This window comes from Bubalus bubalis, chromosome 6 (assembly GCF_019923935.1).
Source record: "Bubalus bubalis isolate 160015118507 breed Murrah chromosome 6, NDDB_SH_1, whole genome shotgun sequence".
In the NCBI taxonomy this organism is placed as follows: domain Eukaryota; kingdom Metazoa; phylum Chordata; class Mammalia; order Artiodactyla; family Bovidae; genus Bubalus; species Bubalus bubalis.
In genome coordinates this window covers 78,343,434-78,366,719 of record NC_059162.1, presented here as the reverse complement: position 1 = coordinate 78,366,719, position 23,286 = coordinate 78,343,434, and the positions used below count along the sequence as shown (strand labels likewise).

Here is a 23,286-nt window from a genome sequence, read left to right as displayed (position 1 = left end):
TCAGGACCTTTTCTCTCTGTGGTCATGGCATATATGTTGCTTCAGTGACTCCAAGATCTCTCTCTCCAGCTCTGTCCTCTTTCTTTCAGTCCTATAACCTCAACTTCAGGAGGCCACCTTTGACCTCTGCCCCCTCTTCCCCTCTCAAGCACAGAGTTTAGTCTCAAAACACCTGGGGTCAAGACCCAGGTCTGTCATTTGCTAGATGTATTTCCTAGAGAAATGGCATCTGATTTCTCTTAGTTTCCTCCCTGGTAGATGGGATGATTCTTTCCATGTATGATTGCTATGAGGCTTCCCCGGTGGCTCATATGGTAAAGAATCCACCTGCAGTGCAGGAGACCCAGGTTCAATCTCTGGGTAGGGAAGATCTCCAGGAGGAGGAAATGGCTACTCACCCCAATTATTCTTGCCTGGAGAATTCCATGGACAGAGGAGCCTGGTGGGCTACAGCCCATGGAGTCACAAAGAGTTGGACACAACTGAGCAACTAACACACACACACACACACACACACACACACACACGCAATTGCTGTGAAGAGTCAGTGAAATAAAACGTACGTCATGGTACTTGCCATATAATAGGAACTAAAATATGACAACACTAAACCCAATCATGCAGACTTTTATCTTTCTTATCTTTTTCCTAAAAATGTTAGTTGCCTCCTGTTAGAATGAGTTCAGCCAGGAGTACTCCCAGGATTTGATGGAAGAAATCTTGGAATCTTCTTGAACATTTCCTCTCCTTTTTCTCCCATGACCAATCTGTAACTGAGAACTCACAATCTGTCCTTCCAAATGTCCTTGATTCATCCCTTCCCAAAACCAACAACTTGGTCCTTCTTAGCATATCTCACCTGAATTGTTGCAAGTATCATGAGTTAGTTTTCCTTTCTCCAGTTTCTTCTGTCCCCAGTCTATCCTTAGCATATTTTCAACACCTCATGATTCTGCTTTCAGCAAGTGCTGTGCTCAGTCACTCAGTCGTGTCCGACTCTTTGTGACCCCATGGACTGTAGCCTGCCATTCTCCTTGTCCATGGGGATTCTCCAGGCAAGAATACTGGAGTGGGTTGCCATGCCCTTCTCCAGGGGATCTTCTAATCCCAGGAATCAAACCCAGGTCTCCCACATTGCCGACAGATTCTTTACCATCTGAGCCACCAGGGAAGCTTTCAGCTTGTCCCACGCTAATTGAGAAGCTACAGTAGCCATGTCAAGTCCAGACTTTTCCCCTAGAATGTTGCCCGGCCCCCACCCCAGTCTTCTTTTCCTTGGTCTTCCTCCCCCATACAGCTTCCTCTCCAGTCCTGTCATCTTCATCTCCCTCTCCCTTTCACCGTGAGAATCGTACTGTCCAATCCTGCCTTGGTGTCTCTGTACAATCTCTTCCTCACCACGGACTCCCCTCTCCTCTCCATCTGACCCAAAAGGCACTCAAAAACTCCCTGATTCTTCCAGATCTCACAAACTTCCTTTCCTTTCAGACCCCTATCAGTAATATTTTGTGTTTTGCCTTTTTTTTTTTTTTTGAACTTTTGACTACCAGAATACAGACAAAAGATAATTCGCATGTTGTATCCCCACCGTGTTGCTTAGCATAATCCTTGGCTTATATAGGAAATGCATGATACATTCTCTTTGAGCATTTTCTTTCATTGACAATTGACTTCTAATTTATTTTCCCAATAGGAAGACTCTCCAAATATCCTTGAGTAAATTTAAAAACATATAGCATTCAAAACAAGAGGCATGTCTATATCCTTAACTAGATGACTCTTGAAGGAATGTGAATAATTTCTTTACCATTGTCAGGACAATGATTGTTTAATGTGCATTTGTTTTTTACAGAATTCCCCTGAGCTGGATGAAGAAGGCTACAGCATCAGACCTGAGGAACCCGGCTATATCCTTTCTTTATATTTTAATTTTAATTTCCATTTGCTTTCAGAAAGCAGGATGATAAATTTAGGATTTGCAGAAAGTGCCGAAACCCAAGCTTCTCAAGTCCTGTTGTCACTAGTATTAGAGATGAATAAACAGCACAGAGAACAGCCTGATCACTAACAAGCAGGCACTTTGCCTTAATCTATTCATAGAAAAGAGAGAGAGGAGAAAGAGAAAAATTGCGCTGAAAAACAACTGTGCAAATTATGGGTGCTGGGTTGTCTTCTAAAATCTGATATGATAACATTACTTATGGTGGCTGGGAGATAGCTCTGGCTTGTGCTTTCCCCACAAACCATCTCTGGTCAGAGCAGGTCACACTCTGAAGCACAAAAAGTCATCACAAATCCTTCGCTGAGTAGCCTTCCTGTCTCCTATGGTGAGAGGAAGTTCCCATGGGCCTGTAACTGTGAGTGCTGAGTGTATACACATAATGGACTTTGTAACCATTGCTCCTTGAAATGTGCCATCCTTAATCATGTTCCAAGGAAAGCTGGATACATTCTGACTCTTTCCTGCTTTACACTTTGACTTTTGTTTTGCTTTGATTTTCTGCCACCCAAGTGTGCTTCTGCTGCCTCTGTGCAGTCGTTCTTGTCTTATACTCATCATTGCCTCTGAGTAGAAAAGACAGAGTTATGCATCTTTAACTGTGTTCTACCTACCAAAGGAAAGCACTTTTATTCTTCGAGCGAATCAGAAGAGGAAGAAGAATCACACAAGAAGTTTAATATCAAGATTAAGCCATTGCAAGCTAAAGACATTCTTAAGAACGCTGCAACTGTAGATGAACTGAAGGCATCAATAGGCAACATTGCACTTTCCCCATCGCCGGTGGTGAGTGGCTTTTTATTTCAAGCTTTGGTGAGGTTGGACTGACAGCTGTGTTCTGCCCATACATGTTAAGTACATCAGAAACTCTCTAAGCTGATAGCTGCAATGGTTCATGATTTTATGAACTCGGTAAACCTGAAACAGCTCATTCTAGCTATGGAAAATTATGCTTATTTTATATTGCAGTTTTTGCGCTTTTCAAAGTGGGATCACGTTTGTTTTTGATGTTTTCCTGCAAGCATTTTTCAAAGGAGGAAAAAATAACAAACATTATCCAGACTTACTTCTGAAACAATTAAAAACAATATGAAGTTTACATATTTACTAACAACGATTTGTAAAAACACATTTTAATGTCTTATTTTATGATGCAACACATAAAAACTCATGGAAAGAAAACCAAGGAGATTGCTTTCTTTAGGGAAAAATCCTTTTCATTGCCAATGCTTCAAAAAGAAATATTAATCTAATATAATAAACCATAGTCTAAAAAGATATTAAAACTCACAAGCTTCATTATATTTTATTATCAAATTGTCTTAAAGACTCTATTTAGGGACCCCAAATACAGATATGCCTTATTTATATTAATCAAATTGGTATTTTTCTGCAATTTGTACTTCTTTTCCAATTCTCATCTACTAAATTTCTCTAGCTGCATTCTGAGTTCCAACAATTACAGTGTTTTCTCTATAGTGCTTGATAAATGCTGCAATCGTTTTCTAAAAATAACTGTGAAGAGCAGACGAAGGCTCTTGTATTAGGAGCTAATATATTCTTAGCTTCTTGGCATCTTCTTTAGAGAGATGTGAACTCCCAGCAGCATTTCCCATGAATGAGATAGTTAATGAATGCTGGACCATTTTTTCTATGCTTCTGGAATATATCAACTAACATTTCTATAAGAGTTGTAATCACCCATCCTTTGGGTGCCTGCCTGGGATGGATAAAATCTCTAATGATGCTTTCTTTAGTGCTTATAATGGCTTTTACCACTGCTGTTAGAGTCAACTAACATGATTGCTAATAGTAATCAACCACAGCAAATCATATTTCAGATAATTTTTAATCATGTACTCACTTGCCATCTTAAGATGTCTTCTTGAAAAGGAAGTCATGACATGTATTAGTTTCCTTTCCCTTCTACAATGGAAGGTACAAATTTGAAACTGACATATTAGTCTGTAATGTAAGCAGTTTGTAGTAACAAGGACATGTGCACACTTTAAATGTGCACACTTTCACTTTTCAGTTGACATCTTTCAAATCATTTTTTACTTACTAAAATATTTTTATTAATTGTAAAATTTTATTTAAATGATTGAAACCAATTTATATTTACTTCTGTTTAGGGTGTAATAGACAGTAGGGCATTGGGGAGCTACCTGGATAAGTGTAAGAAGGCAAGTTCATGGAATTCAGTGAACAAATTTACATGAAATAAAACTTATTAGAAAGATTCCAGGCATGTGGTATGTATTTTCTGAAAGCTAGTTAGAAGAAATCCTTTCCATCAAAAAGAATATCTCTTCATATATCTGATTCACTTTGTTGTACAGCAGAAACTAATACAACATTGTAAAGCAACTATACTCCAATTAAAAAAATAAAAAAGAATATGTGTACTCAAGTCATCTGGTAGCTATTCCTTCCACTCCATATGCTGCTAAGGGTATAGCAAGGAGAGTGACTGTCACTCTGAGCTCTTCCCAACACCTGTTTTTAAAGTGAGACATTGATACAATGTGGTTAAGACTGACAAAAATAGAGAAACAGTGCAAAAACTAAATTGAGACACCCAGAGAAAGTCATCCCAGGGTTAGGCAGACCAGTAGCCCCACAAACCAAGAAAGCCTGGGACCCCCCCCCCCCCCCACTACTGCCCTGGCATTCCCAGCCAGCTCCTCTAATGTGAGAACCTACCTCTGTCATTACTATGATTCCCAAATACCCGTGATTTTTGACAGTTAGTGTAAAAAAATGAGCTGTGATTGCTACTTTAGGGAAAGATCCGCATGTTTCTAGATAAACATAACTATAAAGAGAGATTAGAACTGAAAAGATATTCTTGCCTTTAGAATCCTTGTCCTCGTCTAGATAACCCATAACCAAACATAGAGATATTTCACAAAGGACATAAATAGAACTTTATCTCCAGAACTGGATAAATGGAAATAACCTGAAATCCAGTTAGTGCCAGGATAAAAATGAGCAATGTTTTGTACAACTTTAGATATTTCCAGCCATGCAATCAAATGTTCATACATCTACACTTAATTCAGGTACAAAAAGAGAAATAGGACCTATATCAATTAAGAATATATCAGAATATTTCTTTTAGGTGTTGGTTCTAATGCCACAAAAGCATCAGTTGTTACACTAATAGAGTTAAAGAAAATGGTAGGATTCACAATAATGGCTGATGTTGAATTTCTGATTTCTATTTCTTTTGAAGAATTTTAAGACAAGGTTGTCTTTCACTTCTTTTCATCTACCTGTAAATATGTAGTAATGAATTGTAACCCATTTGATATCTCTTATCATGAATTTATTTTCACTTTATTTGGATAGGTTTACTATATATACTTCATTGTCAAATGACTTGATAAATGAATAAAATGAACAGATGTATGAATGAATCATATATATCTATTTGTATATACAATATAAACAAACCTATATGAAAATTGTTCCTCCCTAAAAAAGAAAGCTTCAGCAACATAAAAAATCAGGGTTTTAGCTGCTAGCAAAAATCCTACTATATTGACAAATAAACATAGTTCCAGTCCAGATCTTACCTCGGCCCTCGATTTTTATATAGAACTCATGTTTTAATATGGACCAGGACAAGGCAGAGCACAAAAAGAGAGAGAGAGAGAGAGAGAGAGGAGGATGCAACTCACAATCAAAAGATGCTAATTTCTTTTCTTCTCATGTTGTGATCTCCTAATAAGATGTCATGAAAGCATTAGTCACTCAGTCGTGTCCAACTTGTTGTGACCTCATGGACTGTAGCCCACCAGGCTTCTCTGTCCATAGAATTCTCCAGACAAGAATACTGGAGTAGGTTGCCATTCCCTTCTCAAGAGATCAAACCCGGACCTCCTGCCTTGCAGGCAGATTCTTTGCCATCTGAGCTACCAGGGAAGCCCTAAGATATTATACTAATAGGATAAAGAAGGAAAATCACCAAGGTTTGAATTAGGGATTCAATTAGTTTTGAATTAGTTGTTGAATTAGGGATATGTATGAGTTAGAATATTGGTAGATCCGCTTCACCAGAAACCAAAATATTAATAGTCATGGCTTAAACAGAATAGATGCTTTATTTCTATTCCACATTAAAGTCAAAGCAGGATGGACTGTAGCCCACCAGGCTCCTTTGACCATGGAATTCTCCAGGCAAGAATACTGGAGTGGGTTGCCATTTGCTCCTCCAGGGAATCTTCCCAACCCAAGGATTGAATCCGTATCTCTTGCCATGTCCTGCCCTGGCAGGTGAATTCTTTACCACTGACACCTGGGAAGCCCAGATACACATATATCCAGCTAAAATCCCAGCCTCTGTTATTAAAAGACAAAGGAGTGAATGGATACTGGTAGACATGGGCAGTTTCTGTGTCGCTATATCTTAAATAATCTCAGAGTAATGGGAAATGGGATTTTTCCATCTATTTTAAGTTATTCCCCAAACTTATTGAAATGAGGAAATTTCCTTTTAAAGATTTCTAATCACTGATTTCTAAACACCAGTGATGTTATCCTACATACTAGCCAGCAGCAGAACTAAAAAATACCAATTTCAGTTAAATATCAATTTATGTGATTGATACAGATTCCTCCAACAGTAATAGTGCTCCCTCTATCTTACAGAATTCACTGCTTTTTGAGAAAGACTGCCTTATCATTGAGAGCAATGTGCTAAACCCAAATTAAACCCAAGTGCTGTCTCTGAATAACTTTGGTTCATATTATAGTTGTGCTCTTTGGAGGACTGGACAGAGTTCAATCCAAAGGGATTGGACTGTCCAAAAGGATAGAGTTCCTCCATTTCTCAACAGGTTTTCCATGAAGCATATTATCTCTAATTCCAAGTTTAGTGTGCAAGATATTGGGCTCAGTATTGAGGGGTAGGGTGGGCAGAGGGCGGAGGTAAGCTGTTTTGCATGTCCAACAACACCCTCAGCTAATCATCTGGGGAACTCTTGAGCTAGAATGACCCTTCACATTTGTTCTAAATTGGGCTGAGATGAATAATCATTATATTGCTACATCAATCAGTGCTCCAATATGGGCTGGCTAAGAAGGGGCATGACCTTGGCCGAGGCGGCTCTCTGCAGCTGTGTCAGACCCTGAAGTCTTGACAGATGAGGGCTGTCTGTCAATGGCACTCTTAACAGCTGTGTAAAACACCCTTCTGAAGACAAAACTACATGGCACATTTTGGCACCTAGGGTTACCACCTTCTCTTCCAAGTGTTTTGTGGCCATTTGTTTAAATAATTTCTTATAGAATCTTAGGAGGTAGGCATATAATAATTGAAAAAGCAGGTGTCCAGACAGCAGGCCCAGGTCTGCCATGTTCTACCTGTGTAAACTTATATGAGCCCCATAATTGTTCTGAGATTATATTTCCTTTTCTGTAAAGGAAGGATAATAATAATTTAAAAAAGCAGAGACACTACTTTGCCAAAAAGGTCCATCTAGTCAAAGCTATGGATTTTCCAGTGGTCATGTATGGATGTGAGAGTTAAACTATAAAGAAAACTGAGTGCCAAAGAATTGATTCTTTCAAACTGTGGTGTTGGAGAAGACTCTTGAGAGTCCCTTGGACTGCAAGGAGATCCAACCAGTCCATCCTAAAGGAAATCAGTCCTGAATGTTCTTTGGAAGGACTGATGCTGAAGCTGAGAATCCAATACTTTGGCCACCTGATGCGAAGAACTGACTCATTGAAGGCAGGAGAAGGGGACAACAGAGGATGAGATGGTTGGATGGCATCACCGATTCGATGGACATGAGTTTGAGCAAGCTCCGGGAGTTGGTGATGGACAGGGAAGCCTGGCGCACTGCAGTCCATGGGATCATAAAGATTCAGACACAACTGAGCAACTGAACTGAACTGAAGGATAATAATAGTCCTTATGGAGTTTTTCTGCAGATTATTGTTGGTCTCTGGCAGGATCAAATCTTCTTTGATTTTTTGTCCCCTGTGCTTAGCACAGTACATGGCACATACTGGGGATGCAGATTTGATAAATGAGTGAATGGAGAAAGCACACAGAATATCCTAGTAACAGTTCCTGATGCAAAAGTAGTACTTTGCAGTTGTTTGTTTCTTTATTACTAGGGTATTATTCAGGGTTCTCCAGAGAAACACATAAGCATATATGTGAATATGTGATGGTGGCTTAGTTGCTAAGTCATGTCTGACTCTTGTGACCCATCGACTGTATCCTGCAAGGCTCCTCTATCCATGGGATTCTCCAGGCAAGAATACTGGAATGAGTTGCCATTTCCTTCTCCAGTATATGTGATAGATAGATGTATATATGTGATAGATAGAGAGATAATAGATGGTAGACCTGTTGTAACAAATTGGCTTCACATGATTATGGAGGCTAAGTCTCACAGTATGCTGTCCACAAGCTGGAGGCCCAGGAATGCTGGGGTATAATTCATTTCAGTCTAAGGCCTGAGAACCAGAGAGCTAACAGTGTAAATTCCAGTCTGAGGGTGCAAGATGAGAAGAGAAGTCCCAGCACAAATGATGAGACAGAAAAACAGGGTGAATTCCTCCTTCCTTTCCCCTTTTTTATCTTGAGACCCTCAATAGATTAGATGATGCTGATCCACATAAGTGGGGTTTATATACTTTTCTGAGTCCACCAGTTCAAATGCTACCCAAAAGCTAATCTTATCTGAAAACACCCTCATAGCACACCCAGAAATAATGTCTAACCTGGATACCTGATAGCCAGCCAAGTTGACATAAAATTAATCATTACACTATTATGTATATATGTATGTATGCATTTATTTATTTCTATATACTTGTATATACATATTTTAAGATAACTTTTGCTCCTTTATTGAGAGTCATGGGATTATAATGTATCTGTATCTCAAGTCTTGAATTCATTTAAAGAGGTTTGAACAATCTCTTGCCCGTCTTAACTTTTAATTTTGAACCAAATCTGATTGACCTTTTAGAGGAATTGTAAATCCATTTTTTCCATACTGGACATTTGTGGTTGATATTTCTTTAAGCACAAATAGAGACTTTGTACTTACCCCTGAAGAACCTAGCATACGGTGCTAGTTTATCTTGCAGAAAAGATACTAGAATCTGATAGACTGAGCTCAACCTCTTGCAAACTTAAGCAAGTCTCTTAAACCTATTTGAGTATCAGTTTCCTCATAACTAAAATGGGAATAATGAACACCTACCTCACACAGTGGTTGTTGGGATGTCCCTCTCTTTATGTTAATAAAATGTAAAGATTTTTCTTTTGAAGGAGAATATGGAAACAGAGGTGTAGGATAAATCACTCTGCTCTCTGCTTCCCTTGGTACCACACTCTTTACATTCAGAGTAGAAACCGACCTCTATTATATCTTTCACAAATGATTTTGTTCTTAAAAGTAAAAGATTTCTCAAAGGGGAAAACAAAAACAACAAAAATAAATCTTAATATGCAATGGAATACCATTAATTCCCTTTAAGATAATTTGAGGGAAATGCAAATAGACAGTTATTTCAATGATGTCACAATTACTCAGACAACTGGGCTCTACTGCTTTGCTGGGGTTGCTTTGCACAAGTTACAAAACCTGAGCCATGGTTTCTTCATTAGTGAGTGAAGATAAATCCTGTACCAACTTCACAGGGCTGTTGTAAGGGTGGAATGAGTTAATACAGTAAACACCATATTGTAGGATCAGATAGTACATTGAGGGATCATTCTATTGTTGTTAGAATTGTTTGCAGTGTCTGGGGCACATTTTTAAGAATATCATTAGATGGTGATAAATCAGGAAACCCAAAGAGCCAAAAGTCATGTAAAGCCAAGATCAGTAATTACTCTGAGTATCAAACTAGGAAAATACGTTAATAAAATAACTTTTGTGCTGCCTGTAGATTGATTTTGAAGCCATTCCAGAAGCATTCCTAAATTGTTTTATCATTCCTAATTTTGTTTTAACAAAATCCCTTGAGTAAGTATGGTGCTTCTTCAGGAAACCCTATTGAAAGCTAGCATTCCCAATGGGATCTATATTGTGCACCCCCACCAAATTTATTTCACCCAGAAATGACATCATTTTCCATCCCTCTTCAAATCAGTTCACTAAATATTTGAAGCCAGCACTGAGAGCTAACATCAGAAATATTGGACAGATTTTTGTTCAACATTCATGTTAACTACAAGCTTATCTTAAAAGAGAGGGAATATATGTATACATATTGCTGATTCACTTTGTTGCACAGCAGAAACTAACACAACATTGTAAAGCAATTATACCCCAATAATAAAATTTTAAATAATGTATAGTTGATATGGCAGGTGGCCCACAGAGGCTGAACTTCCCCTTGTGGTCCAAACGCCTGCCTCTCTTCACTCAGTCCTGATTAAATATATGGTCTTATGTAGCCAACTTCTCCTCTGGCCTCCATTTCACAGTCTCTTGGCTTCCTTACCCCTCACAGGATCTCAGAGGTAGACATATCCATTTCTTCCAAAACCCATAGAATTTTCATCACATGCTCCAGTGATGTGTTCTGCTCACAAAGTACCTTGATCCTGTAGCTCCTATAGAATTCATGGAATTGAGAAAACAGACACTACATTTTACTTCTTGGTAAAATATCATCTTTTCCTTTTGTTATGAGCTGCTGTTAATTCCATTATTTTTGTTCTTTGGTGAGTCAAGGATCACAGCTGACTTACCTTGAGAGTTGTCTTTAACTATAAACTCTCAGTTCTGTACTGAATACAAAATTTTCCTCCGAAATAAGTCAGAACTAAGTTTGCATTCAATTTAATTCAGATGACCATTATATCTACTACTGTGGGTAAGAGGGCCTAAGATGAAATGGAGTAGACCTCATAGTCAACAAAAGAGTCCAAAATGCAGTACTTGAGTGCAATCTCAAAACAGCAGAATGATCTTAGCTTGTTTCCAAGGCAAACCATTCAGTTTCACAATAATTCAAAGTCAGTACCCCAACCACTAATGCCCAAAAAGCTAAAATTGCATGGTTCTATGAAGACCTTCAAGACCTTCTAGACTAACACCAAAAAAAGATGTCCTTTTCATCATAGGGGATTAGAATGCGAAAGTAGGAAGTCAAAACATACCTGGAGAAACAGGCAAGTTTGGCCTTGGAATACAAAATGAATCAAAGCAAAGGCTAACAGAGTTTTGCCAAGAGAACACATGGGTCATAACAAACATCTTCTTCCAGCAACACAAGAGTTGATTCTACATGTGGGCATCTCCAGATAGTCAATACCAAAATCAGACTGATTATATTCTTTGCAGCAAAAGATGGAGAAGCTCTATACAGTCAGAAAAAAACAAGACTGGGAGCTGACTGGCTCAGATCATGAACTCTTTATTGCAAAATTCAGACTTAAAATGAATAGAATAGGGAAAACCACTAGGCCAGTAAGGTATGACCTAAATCAAATCCCTTACATTTATACAGTGAAAGTGACAAATAGATTCAAGGGATTATCTGATAGATAGAGTGCCTGAGGAACTGTGGACGGAGGTTCATAACATTGTACAGGATGTGGTAACCAGAACCATCCCCCAGAAAAAGAAATGCAAGAAGACAAAGTGGTTGTTTGAGGAGGCCTTATAAATGGCTGAGAAAAGAAGAGAAGCAAAAGCCAAAGGAAAAAGGGAAAGATATACCCAACTGAATGCAGAGTTCCAAAGGACAGCAAGGAGAGATAAGAAAGCCTTCTTCAGTGATCAGTGCAAAGAAAAAAAGAAAACAATAGAATGGAAGAGACTAGAGATCTCTTCAAGAAAATTGGAGATAACAAGGGAACATTTCATGCAAAGATGGGCACAATTAAAGACAGAAACAGCAAGGACCTAACAGAAGCAGAAGAGATTAAGACGAGGTGGCAAGAATACACAGAAGAACTATACGGGAAAGGTCCTAATGACCCAGATATCCACAACAGTGTGGTCACTCATAGAGAGCCAGACATCCTGAAGTGTGAAGTCAAGTGGGTCTTAGGAAGCATTACTACAAACAAAGCTAGTGGAGGTGATGGAATTGCAGCTGTTAAAGTCCTGCACTCAATATGTCAGCAAATTTGGAAAACTCAGCAGTAGCCACTGGGCTGAAAAAGGTCAATTTTCATTCCAATTCCAAAGAAAGACAATGCCAAAGAATGTTCAAACTACCACACAATTTTACTCATTTCATATGCTAGCAAGGTAATGCTCAAAATCCTTCAAACTAGGCTTCAGCAGTATATGAATCAAGAACTTTCAGATGTATCTGGATTTAGTAAAGGCAGAAGAACCAGGGATCAAATTGCCAACATCAGTTGAATCATAGAGAAAACAAGGGAATTCCAGAAAAACATCTACTACTGCTTCATTGACTAAGTGAAATCCTTTGACTGTGTGAATCACAACAAACTATGGAAAATACTTAAAGAGTTGGGAATACCAAATCACTTTACCTGTCTCCTGAGAAACCTGTCTGCAAGTCAAGAAGCAACAGTTAACGAGACATGAAACAATGGGCTGGTTCAGAATTGGGAAAGGAGTATGTCAAGGCTGTATATTGTCACTCTGCTTATTTGGCGGAGTACATATGCTATATGCAGAGTGTATCATGTGAAATGCCAGGCTGGATGAATCCCAAGCTGGAATCAAGATTGCTGGGAGCAATATCAACAATCTTAGATAGGCAGATGATACCACTCTAATGGCAGAAAGTGAAGAGAAGCTAAAGAGCCTCTTGATGAAGGTCATTGAGGAGAGTGAAAAAGCTGACTTAAGACTCAATATTCAAAAAACTAAGATCACAGCATTTAGTCCCATCACTTCATGGCAAATAGATGGGGAAAACTGGAAACAGTAACAAATTTTATTTTCTTGGGCTCCAAAATCACTGCAGACGGTGACTGCAGCCATGAAATTAAAATACAGTTTCTCCTTGGGAAAAAAGCTATGACAAACCTAGACAGCATGTTAAAAAGCAGATATATCACTCTCCCGACAAAGTTTTGTGTGATCAAAGCTGTAGATTTCCCAGTAGTCATGTATGGATGTGAGAGTTGGACCATAAAGAAGGCTGAGTGCCAAAAAATTGATGCTTTCAAATTGTGGTGCTAGAGACTCTTGAGACTTTCTTGGATAGCAATGAGATCAAACCTGTCAATCCTAAAGGAAATCAACCCTGAATATTCATTGGAAGGACTGATGCTGAAGCTGAAGCTCCAATACTCTGGCCACTTGATACAAAGAGCTGAGTCATTGGAAAAGACCTTGATGCTGGGAAAGACTGAGAAAGGGGCGACGGGATGAGATGTTTGGATGGCATCATCGACTCAATGGACATGTTTGAGCAAATTCAGGGAGATGAAGGACAGGGAGGCATGGTGGTTGCAAAGAGTTACACACAACTAAACAACAACAAAGTTTTCATTCTGGCTCTGTACTCATTATCCATATGATCTCGAGTAAGTTACTTAAACATTTAAACCCCAGTCAAGGCTTAATCACATGAATCACAGCCATGTCTAACACAATGAAACTATGAGCCATGCCGTGTTGTACCTCCCAGGATGGACGGGTTGCGAGGATAAATGAATTAATATATGTGAAGCATTTGATATACAGTCAGATTACATTTCAGATCTGCCAACCAGCAACATAATTGCATTGTCAGTTCCCTACATGGTCTCTGACCTTGAGACCATGAGATTTATGAATAGTCACCAAGAAACAAACTGAATTATTCTGATTAATAATAATTATCATTTACTGAGTAACTCCTTTGGGCCTTACATAAATTTACTTACAAAATACTAAGTACTTTACAGGCACTACTTCCTTAATTCTTAAAAGGCTCCTATAAAGGTAGATAGTATTATTTAATTGATTTTACTATTGATTAAGCCTTATGCTTAGTCACTTAGTCATGTCTGACTCTTTGCAACCCCATGGTATAGCCCACCAGGCTCCTCTACCCATGGGGATTCTCCAGGCAAGAGTACTAGAGTGAGTAACCATGCCCTCCTCCAGGGGATCAAACGGCGTGCTGCAGTCCATGGGGTCACAAAGAGTTGGACATGACTGAGTGCCCGAACTGAAATGAAACAATCCTCACAACAACCTATGAGATGGGTACTATTTTTACCTCCATTCTACAGATGAGAAAACTGAGGCATAGAAGAATTAATTAACTCACCCAAAATGTCACAGCTACTAAGTGAAGTTGCTGAGATTTAAACTGAGAAATCTGTTTTCTAATTCAGAATGTTTACTTGCTACAGTATTTTTTAAATGAGATTTCAGTAATAGATGGCAGTTATAAAGCTAACATTGTAAAAGCAGTTTAAAATTCCATTTTTTTTTGTTTTCTACATCATTTAAGAGATTGATACACTTTTTAAAGTAATTAACCTAAAGTGAAAGTCACTCAGTCGTGTCTAACTCTTTGCAATGCTATGGTCTATATAGTCCATGGAATTCTCCAGGCCAGAATACTGGAGTGGGTAGCTTTCTCTACTCCAGGGGATTTTTCCAACCCAGGGATTGAACTCAGGTCTCCCACATTGCTGGCTGATTCTTTACCACCTGAGCCACAAGGGAAGCCCAAGAATACTGGAGTAGGTAGCCTATCCCTTCACCAGCGGATCTTCCCAATCCAGGAATTGAACTGGGGTCTCCTGCATTGCAGGCAGATTCTTCACCAACTGAGCTATCAGTTCAGTTCAGTTCAGTTCAGTCACTCAGTCGTGTCCGACTCTTTAGCCCAATTAACCTAAAAGCTAGTCTTATTTGCCTTTGGTTTGAAACTCAACATTTTTATATTTTTACCTTCTTTAAGAGATAAATGCATTACAAGAAACAATTATTAGTTTTTGGTTTTGGACATACAGCATATTACAAAAAAAGAACTGTTACCCACTATATTATATTACTTTTGATGAAAGCTATTGGTTCTCTTTACAGAGGAAAAATGAAAAATACATTAAATCATCCAAAACATTTTACAAATAATTTATGAGTACTCACAAACTCTTTGAAGGCTATCACTTTAATGGAGTCTAAAGAGCCCATGTCAGTCTACATACATACACTCCCTCCTAAGTTCCATGTGACAAGAGAGCAAAGCCAAGCTTATGGGTCAGTCAGGCTTAATGGCTGCTGTGTCACCTTTATTTTAAATATTAAGGAATGACACCTTGTTTTTATATGACATATATTTCAGTTCCCCTAATCAATCAATCAGCAAGGAATTTTTTAAGTCAACGATTCACTATAATAATGGTTTATGTTTTACAAAAGCTGTCATGATCAGAAAGATGTCTTGGGCAAACTGTGCTGTTAAGCAGGCAAGGAAGTGGTGATCCCCCTGTTTTATAGAAGAAATCAACTCCGAGATATCAAGAGGCAGCTGAAAGGGCCAGGACTTGAACTCCAACAACTTCCTCCTTTCTGCCAAGTTAAACACAGTATATATGCTCATCTACATTGAATTAGGGTGTGATTCAGTCCTCTTTAAATCCTTCTCAGCTTTGATATTCTGCTGTGTATTCTAGCCCAATAATTTCTTTGGAAATTGCTGTTTTAGAAGCAGGTTTGAGAGGGAGAGGGTGGGAAGATTTGGGAGAAAGGCATCGAAACATGTAAAATATCATGTATGAAATGAGTTGCCAGTCCAGGTTCGATGCACGATACTGAATACTTGGGGCTGGTGCACTGGGACTACCCAGAGGGATGGAATGGGGAGGAGGGAGGAGGGTTCAGGATGGGGAACACATGTATACCTGTGGCGGATTCATTTTGATATTTGGCAAAACTAATACAGTTATGTAAAGTTTAAAAATAAAATAAAATTAAAAAAAATAAAAATAAAAAAATAAAAACCAGGGGAAAAAAAAAAAAAAAGGATATAGCAAGGGGACCAAGAAAGAAAGCACTTCCTTGAAGCACATTGGTTAAAGAGGAAGAACATGGGCTTTTGAGTTAGTATCTTATTATCTGTGTGTCCATGGGCAAGCTCCTTAACTCAGCATCTCAGATCCCAAATCTGTAAAATAGGAAAAATAATCCATACTTTCTCAGGACTGATGTAAAGATGACATGAGATAATGTTGCAAAATTCCCCCTTTGATGCCTGTCACTTAGGAAGGGACCCTGTAAGTAGCAGTTCCCTATTCAGCTCCATTTCTCTTTTCCTTAAGTTCAGAGACTTGTGGGAGGCAGGAAGAAAATAAAAATAGCGAGGGAGGACTTGAGCAAAGGCAAGGAAAAGAGGGCTGATAGAAATGCTGAGAGTGGGAGTTGACCTAGCCTGGCATGTGTGCTAGCAGCTCCTCCCTTTCCCTGCAAAATTCCGTGAAATAAGGAATAAAGACTTTGACGTGGAGTTGTGAAGGGGCAGTCCATTTCATCTTGTTCCAAGAGATTTGCCATGCAAAACGGAGTTATTTTATCACAAACTCTGGGGAGGAGGAGACAGCTAGTTTGCAACTGAAGACACTCTGGTGCTGTTTGCCTATTCCAGGTGTTCCACCCACCCTCCCACCCTCAAATTAGCCTGCCAGAGAGCAAAATCCCTGAATTCGCTGCTGCTTGGTAACACCACCCCCTTTCCTGTCCTCACTTTGGCAGAAGGTTCAGCACCCCATTGAGTTCAGTAAAAACAGAGAGTCATCAGTTGGGGGAGGAGAGCTCCAGTCTCCTACACACTGGCATTCGCTCCTGGTAGAAACTCTGCACGGTGCCAGGGCAGGGTACAGATAGCAAGCATTCTGATATAAGTGCTCAGTGCAGACTTCCAGGGCAGCAAGTTGGAAGGGAGAAGCTCAGCTTGGGTTCAACTCTTCAAGGAGAGCTTCACAGGGCAAGCATGATTTGGGTTGGGTTTAGACCAGGGATGTCAAGCACGGAGTGTATAAGCTGCCACTCCCCTTCCAAACCCTCAGCAGATCTTGCGACTAGGTCCCACATCCCAGAGGTAGTCAGAGAAGCCCCCTCTAGACAGAATTGCAAACAGCTTGATCAAAATCATCTGGAGTTGACGTATGAGATATGTCTCTTTTTTCCCAAGCCTTATAGAGAAGGATAGATGGGGAATTGGGTGGGATCTTCATTTATCGATATATTCTTTTCTTTCCTGAATTATAATAATTCATTGGCTATCTGCAGAAGAATTCTTTTCATATCTGAAGTGTGTTTGATCTTTGTTTCATTACTAATTATTTTTTCTTAGAGAATTCTCTGTTGTTTCCATTTCCTGACATTTAAAATTAGAATATCATTTTTCCAAACCCTTTTACCTACCCCACGATGGTCAGAAGAAATCCCTAAGCTCTTGTATGTTTTTATCTCCTTGAAAATGAGCAGAATATTAATTCAATCTGGATTGCCTTTGTCATTATTTCTCCAAGTAATGGTGGCTGTACCCTTTGAGTACCTGGTATTTTGCTTCCATTTGTGAGGTATAAGAAATAGAATTTCCTTGCATAACTGTAGATTCTTTCATTATTTTCTACTGTGTCAGACAACTTTATCTAATTAGGGGTTCCAGAAACATGAACGATAGGGTTGGAGACCTTAAGCCTCAGTTATCAACTTCTCAGACCTTCTGTTATCAACTTAAAATCTAATTGAATGAAACAATAGACTCAGCATTGATTCACATAAAAACATTAGGGTGTCCTCAACCAAAGGCAGCAAATTCTTCAGTTATATACTTTTAGTTACAGTGCTAAGGTTTCCCAAGTGGCACTAGTAGTAAAGAATCCGCCTGCCAATGCAGGAGACACAAGAGATGCAGGTCTGATCCCTGGGTCGGGAAGATCCTCTGGAGGAGGGCATGGCAACCCACTCCACTATTCTTTGCCTGGAGAATTCCACAGACAGAGGAATTCTGGCAGGCTACAGTGCATGGGGGTCACAGAAGAGTCGGACATGACTGAACATGCACCCAATTACAACGCTAATTATAATTTAAAAGGCTATTTAAGGTCTTCTGCCTCAGTTGTGTTAGTCCTACTGATATAGATTTTAATTTATAATCATTTTTATTAGCTATGGTGTATTTGGGATAGAATGGACTCAAGAAGCAATCGTTTTGGAAAATAAGTTTATGAAAGAAACATAACTTGTGAATAGTTCAGTAAGTGTTGGATTTATGATGACTAACCCTGCACCCAGAAGTTTGCTTACTCTTGCCTTGAAGGAGCCTTTCCTCTGGAGTCTATGACATTGAATGGCATGTCAATACAGGTACTTAGACAATACTTGCTGGTGGATTAGACAAAAGGAAGCTCTTCACTGTGGGAAATATATGGAACTTGGTGTTTCATTGTGGTATAATGCAACGTATATCCCTTGCATTATTTTATAAAGAGAGCAAATTTTTCATCTTTCCCCTTCAATTAAAGCCAAGTTTTTCTCAATTATTGGATGGATAAACAATACAAACAACTGTTTCTTCTCTTACAGGAGTCATTTGTAGGCTCTTTTCTAAAGTTTATGAATGTGTTGTGTTCTGTGGAGGCCAGTTTTTTGTTGTAATTCTTTTCCCCTAATCCTATACATCCTAAGGAGATATCTGTTTTCTTACCTGAAGTCTCAGAATTCAGTCACTTGTGGTCCTTGACCTTAAGAAGGAAAGATAGATACTTTATTATCTCTCTTATACTATTATATTTATTTTTATACTAAGTAGTTTCTACACATGTATGAATAATAGTATAAAATTAAGGATAGCAGTATAAAAAAAAAGTATCTATTCTCTTTTTCCTAAGGAGAATTTTTTTTAGTCCCAGAAATAATCTACAGCAGTGAATATACTTTTTAATTGTTTTAGAGAAAAACCTTAGAGTATGAATCACCCATATTAATTATATCAGAAAATGTTTCCTCAGAGACTGGGGGAAATTTCATTTCTTAAAAGAATGAAGGTGAGATTTCCTTCTGTCTCTTATATTGTCTAAAGGACAGCCACTAACTGCCCATGGACCTTAGGAACTATCGTTTCTTTTTTTTTTTTTAATTTTATTTTATTTTTAAATTTTACATAATTGTATTAGTTTTGCCAAATATCAAAAAAATCCGCCACAGGTATACATGTGTATCGTTTCAAATCAGCCACCAGCACAGCAATGGTGCAGAGCCCCGGATGCCAATCTGAGCTACTCATCCTGAAGTGGCCAACACAGAGGGAAGGCAAGATGGGTGGGCCGATTTCTGCTTTGCCTAGTTGAAACTCTCTTTCCACCTCCTAGCCCATGTGAAGCCCATCTTTTATTTTTAGCATGGTACATGAGGAATCAAAACAAGCTTCCAAAGAGTAATGAAAAACAACAACATATGTCACATCCTGGCATTTTTCTGGTCTTTTTTCATCAGTGCCTCTTCTGAGCAATCAAAAGTGACTAAATGTCCCTGCTGAGAACTCCTACATTGGAGCAGAGTGAAGCCAGTCTTCTCAGTGGCCTCCAAGACCTTCATGGTGGCGACACCCATGACCCCAGACTAACACCTGCCACTCTTCCTTCTCACCCCACTCCTCCATGGCTCCCTGGAGCTGTCCTCTTCCCCCAAATACTGGCACTGCCACCCTCTCTCAACTTGTCCAAGACACCTTCTCAATGAGACCTCTCCTGACCACATTATTTAAAAATCACAAATCTATTTCCAGGGCAGGAATAGAGACTCAGATGTAGAAAACAGACATGTAGACACAGAGAGGGAAGGGAGGATGGGATGAATAGGGAGATTAGGATCGACATACATACACTACCATATGTAAAATAGATAGATAGCTAGTGGGAATCTGCTGTACAGCACAGGGAGCTCAGCTCGGTGCTCTGTGATGACCTAGAAGGGTGGGATTTAAGAGGGAGGGATATACGTATACATGTAACTGATACACTTTATTGTACATCAGAAACACAACATTGTAAGGCAATTATACTCCAGTTGTTAAAAATTTTTAAATAATAAAAATCACAAAACTCTATACCCTGCCATTCCCAAACCCTTCTATTTACTCTACTTTTTGAAATTACATATATCATCTTCTAAAACCCTAAATACTTGGCTTACTTGTTATATTTGTTATTATCTTTCCTCTCCCCAAAAAGTTAGTGGAAGCTTTTTGTCTCTTGTTCCTATTGTTTTGTTCACCAAGAATAGTGTCTGGTCTTTATTAGGTAACCAATAGATAACTGTTAATGGTTTATTAATAATAAATAAATAATCCTTTTGCTCCTTGTCAATATCTGGCTATTCATACATAACTGCTAGGAAGTGGTTATATCTATAAAAAAGTCTCATTAGCTAAAATATAAAGATTCAAAAGACAGCCATCCTGTTTTTAAGGTTAAACAATTGTAGACTCTTAAAAAAACTTCTAAATTAGATCTAGTTTTTTGTGTTTTGATCCCACTATATGAAACTTGATACCAAAAATTCCCACAGCAGCTTAGTTCCTTGTTAAGAGGACAGGAGTGTATTTGGAACACAAAATCTCCATAAAAGGATCATTAAAACTATGGTGTATATTTTCTCTATTCACCACTATTACATTTGGTCTGGGTCTTAAACAGAATTCAGTTTTTAAATCCTGCAGATTTCTAGCTCTTCATGCAGAAATGAAGGCTTCAACAAGCCCTATCTTGAAAGACTATTTGCATAACAAAGTGATTTAGGATAATGCACCCAGAGAGAGGCTCTCCATCCACAGAGGGCAGAGGTCTGTGTGTTCCTTGGAAAGCTTCCTTGATCACAAGGATGGTCACAGGAATATCTCTGCACTTAGAGACAATGGTTATATTTTAGGTGTATGTATTGTTCAATCCAAAAATTTGCTTACTTTATTTCTGTGAACACGAGTACCTGGAGGTACGCATCTCTTTTTCATTTCTTTTATTATCTTTTCCATAATTAGAAACCACTCTGATGATAGTTCATTTTAAATCAAGAAATATCTTTGCTTTCCCCAAAGGAGAATTGTCTTGTCATGTTTTATCTTTGTTTGTTTATCACTCTGAAGAAACCCTTAACCCAAGCAGCATAGCCTAGGTGTTGATAGCTGCTAACAATTAAAACAACATATGGAATAAAAATGCTTTAATCAACATACAGCCTAGAATGGGAAGGAGAGGAGGGTCCTTAGCATTCTTGTGTTTATATTTATTCTTATGATTCTAATTTCATAAAATACACTTAATTCTAGAAAAAAGCTGAGACATTTACCTTATAATCAGAGTTTAATTCTCAGATTCAAAACCATGCCTAGAAATTCAAGCTCACTTTCTGAAAACCTCATTCCCTGTGACCTGGTATGATAGACCGCATGATCTATTTAACTCCTTCCATTGGAAAAATCCAAGATTATTTTCCAGACTCTGCAATCTATAAGCTTTCAGCTCTGTTGTTTCCAAATCCCAGTGCTGATAAGGACTGTGGGAACTGGGTTTCCCTGGTGGCTCAATGGTAAAGAATCCACCTGCCACTTCAGGAGATGTGAGTTCAATCTCTGGGTTGGGAACATCCCCAGGAGAAGGAAACAGCAACCCCCTCCAGTATTCCTGCCTGGGAAATCCCATGGACAGAGGAGTCTGGTGGGCTACAGTCTATAGGGTCACAAAACAGTCGGACATGACTGATGGACTAAACTACAAACGACCCACCCTGCCAAGGTTCTCTGGAATTAGAGAAGCAGGGATCCAGTCCCACCCTCAGCTTTTGTGGCCACGTGATCTTGGAGCTCATCTGAGCCTCCTTTTCCTCACTGGTAAATAAGAGGTAACAATGACACCAACCTCATAAAGCTAAACAATAATAGTAAAGTCTCAGTGAACATTACCTGTCACTATCATTCACATCTTTTAATCCTCATAACAGTTCTATAAGACAACATCATCCCTACTTTCAGTTCAGTTCAGTCACTCAGTCGTGTCTGACTCTTCGCGACCCCATGAACTGCAGCATGCCAGGCCTCCCTGTCCATCACCAACTCCCGGAGTTCACTGAGACTCACGTCCATCGAATCAGTGATGCCATCCAGCCATCTCATCCTCTGTCATCCCCTTCTCCTCTTGCCCCCAATCCCTCCCAGCATCAGAGTCTTTTCCAATGAGTCAACTCTTCGCATGAGGTGGCCAAAGTACTGGAGCTTCAGCTTTAGCATCATTCCCCCCAAAGAACACCCAGGGCTGATCTCCTTCAGAATGGACTGGTTGGATCTCCTTGCAGTCCAAGGGACTCTAAGGAGTCTTCTCCAACACCACAGTTCAAAAGCATCAATTCTTCAGCACTCAGCTTTCTTCACAGTCCCTACTTTACAAAATGGAATTGAGAAACAGTATGACTTATTCAAAAGCATCCAGAAAATAAGGGATTAAATTCATCTGACTATATAATAACGTTTGCATCTCCCTCCATGACAACTCCTTTGAAGCTATTTGATTTTAACCCCAAAATTCTTTTTGTTTGTAAATTCTGGACCTTAATAATTCTCACTTCTCTGTACTAGTTAGCAATGGTCTGGGTCTGAAAGCAGTACCTAGGACATGGGCCCTATGCTGATCCTCAGTTATGCTGAAACACAAGGGATTTTTTTGCTATGGGAGAACTTTCCACTCTGGAGAACCAATCACATAGCTCTGCATCAATGTGTGTGCAAAGCTGTGCCACTTCCTTGGAGTCTTGATAATATATATTAGCCCCTGAGGTCATTAATGGGCAGAGATATCAGCAGTTAAATAGAAGCAAAGTGAATTTTATATTTATAAGAGCTGGTGAAGGAACCATTACATCTGGGGCCATATCTCTTGGGCTATATATTATATACAATTCAGCCTTATTTCAGAGAATAATTCATCTTTCTGGATTTTAAAAGACACTCTGCTTAAAACATTTGTATTATGTTTTAATGACCACAAAAAGAAAATTCATAAACATGATTTGAGCACCGACTGTGTGCCTTGTACTATGTTTGGGGCTAGATAGAGCCCATTCATAATCATTACTTGGAGCTAATAATTGAATGTTGGGGAAGACTCTTGAGAGTCCCTTGGACAGCAAGGAGATCCAACCAGTCCATTAAGGGAAATCAGTCCTGAATATTCATTGGAGGGACTGATGCTGAAGCTGAAACGCCAATACTTTGGCCACCTGATGCAAAGAATTGACTCATTTGAAAAGGCCCTGATGCTGGGAAAGATTGAAGGCAGGGGGAGAAGTGGGTGACAGAAGATGAGATGGTTGGATGGCATCACT

General features: G+C 39.0%; 1 protein-coding gene across 2 annotated transcripts in view; it reads left to right on the top strand.

Moving 5' to 3' along the window:
* SGIP1 (SH3GL interacting endocytic adaptor 1) overlaps window positions 1-23,286 on the top strand; it is a 237,917-nt gene that overhangs the window by 115,647 nt on the left and 98,984 nt on the right. For both annotated transcript variants that reach the window (XM_044944884.2, XM_044944883.2), the window contains 2 exons: window positions 1,853-1,907; window positions 2,610-2,785. In XM_044944884.2, coding sequence (XP_044800819.2) covers window positions 1,853-1,907; window positions 2,610-2,785 — 231 coding nt within the window. The remainder of the gene's footprint in view (window positions 1-1,852; window positions 1,908-2,609; window positions 2,786-23,286) is intronic.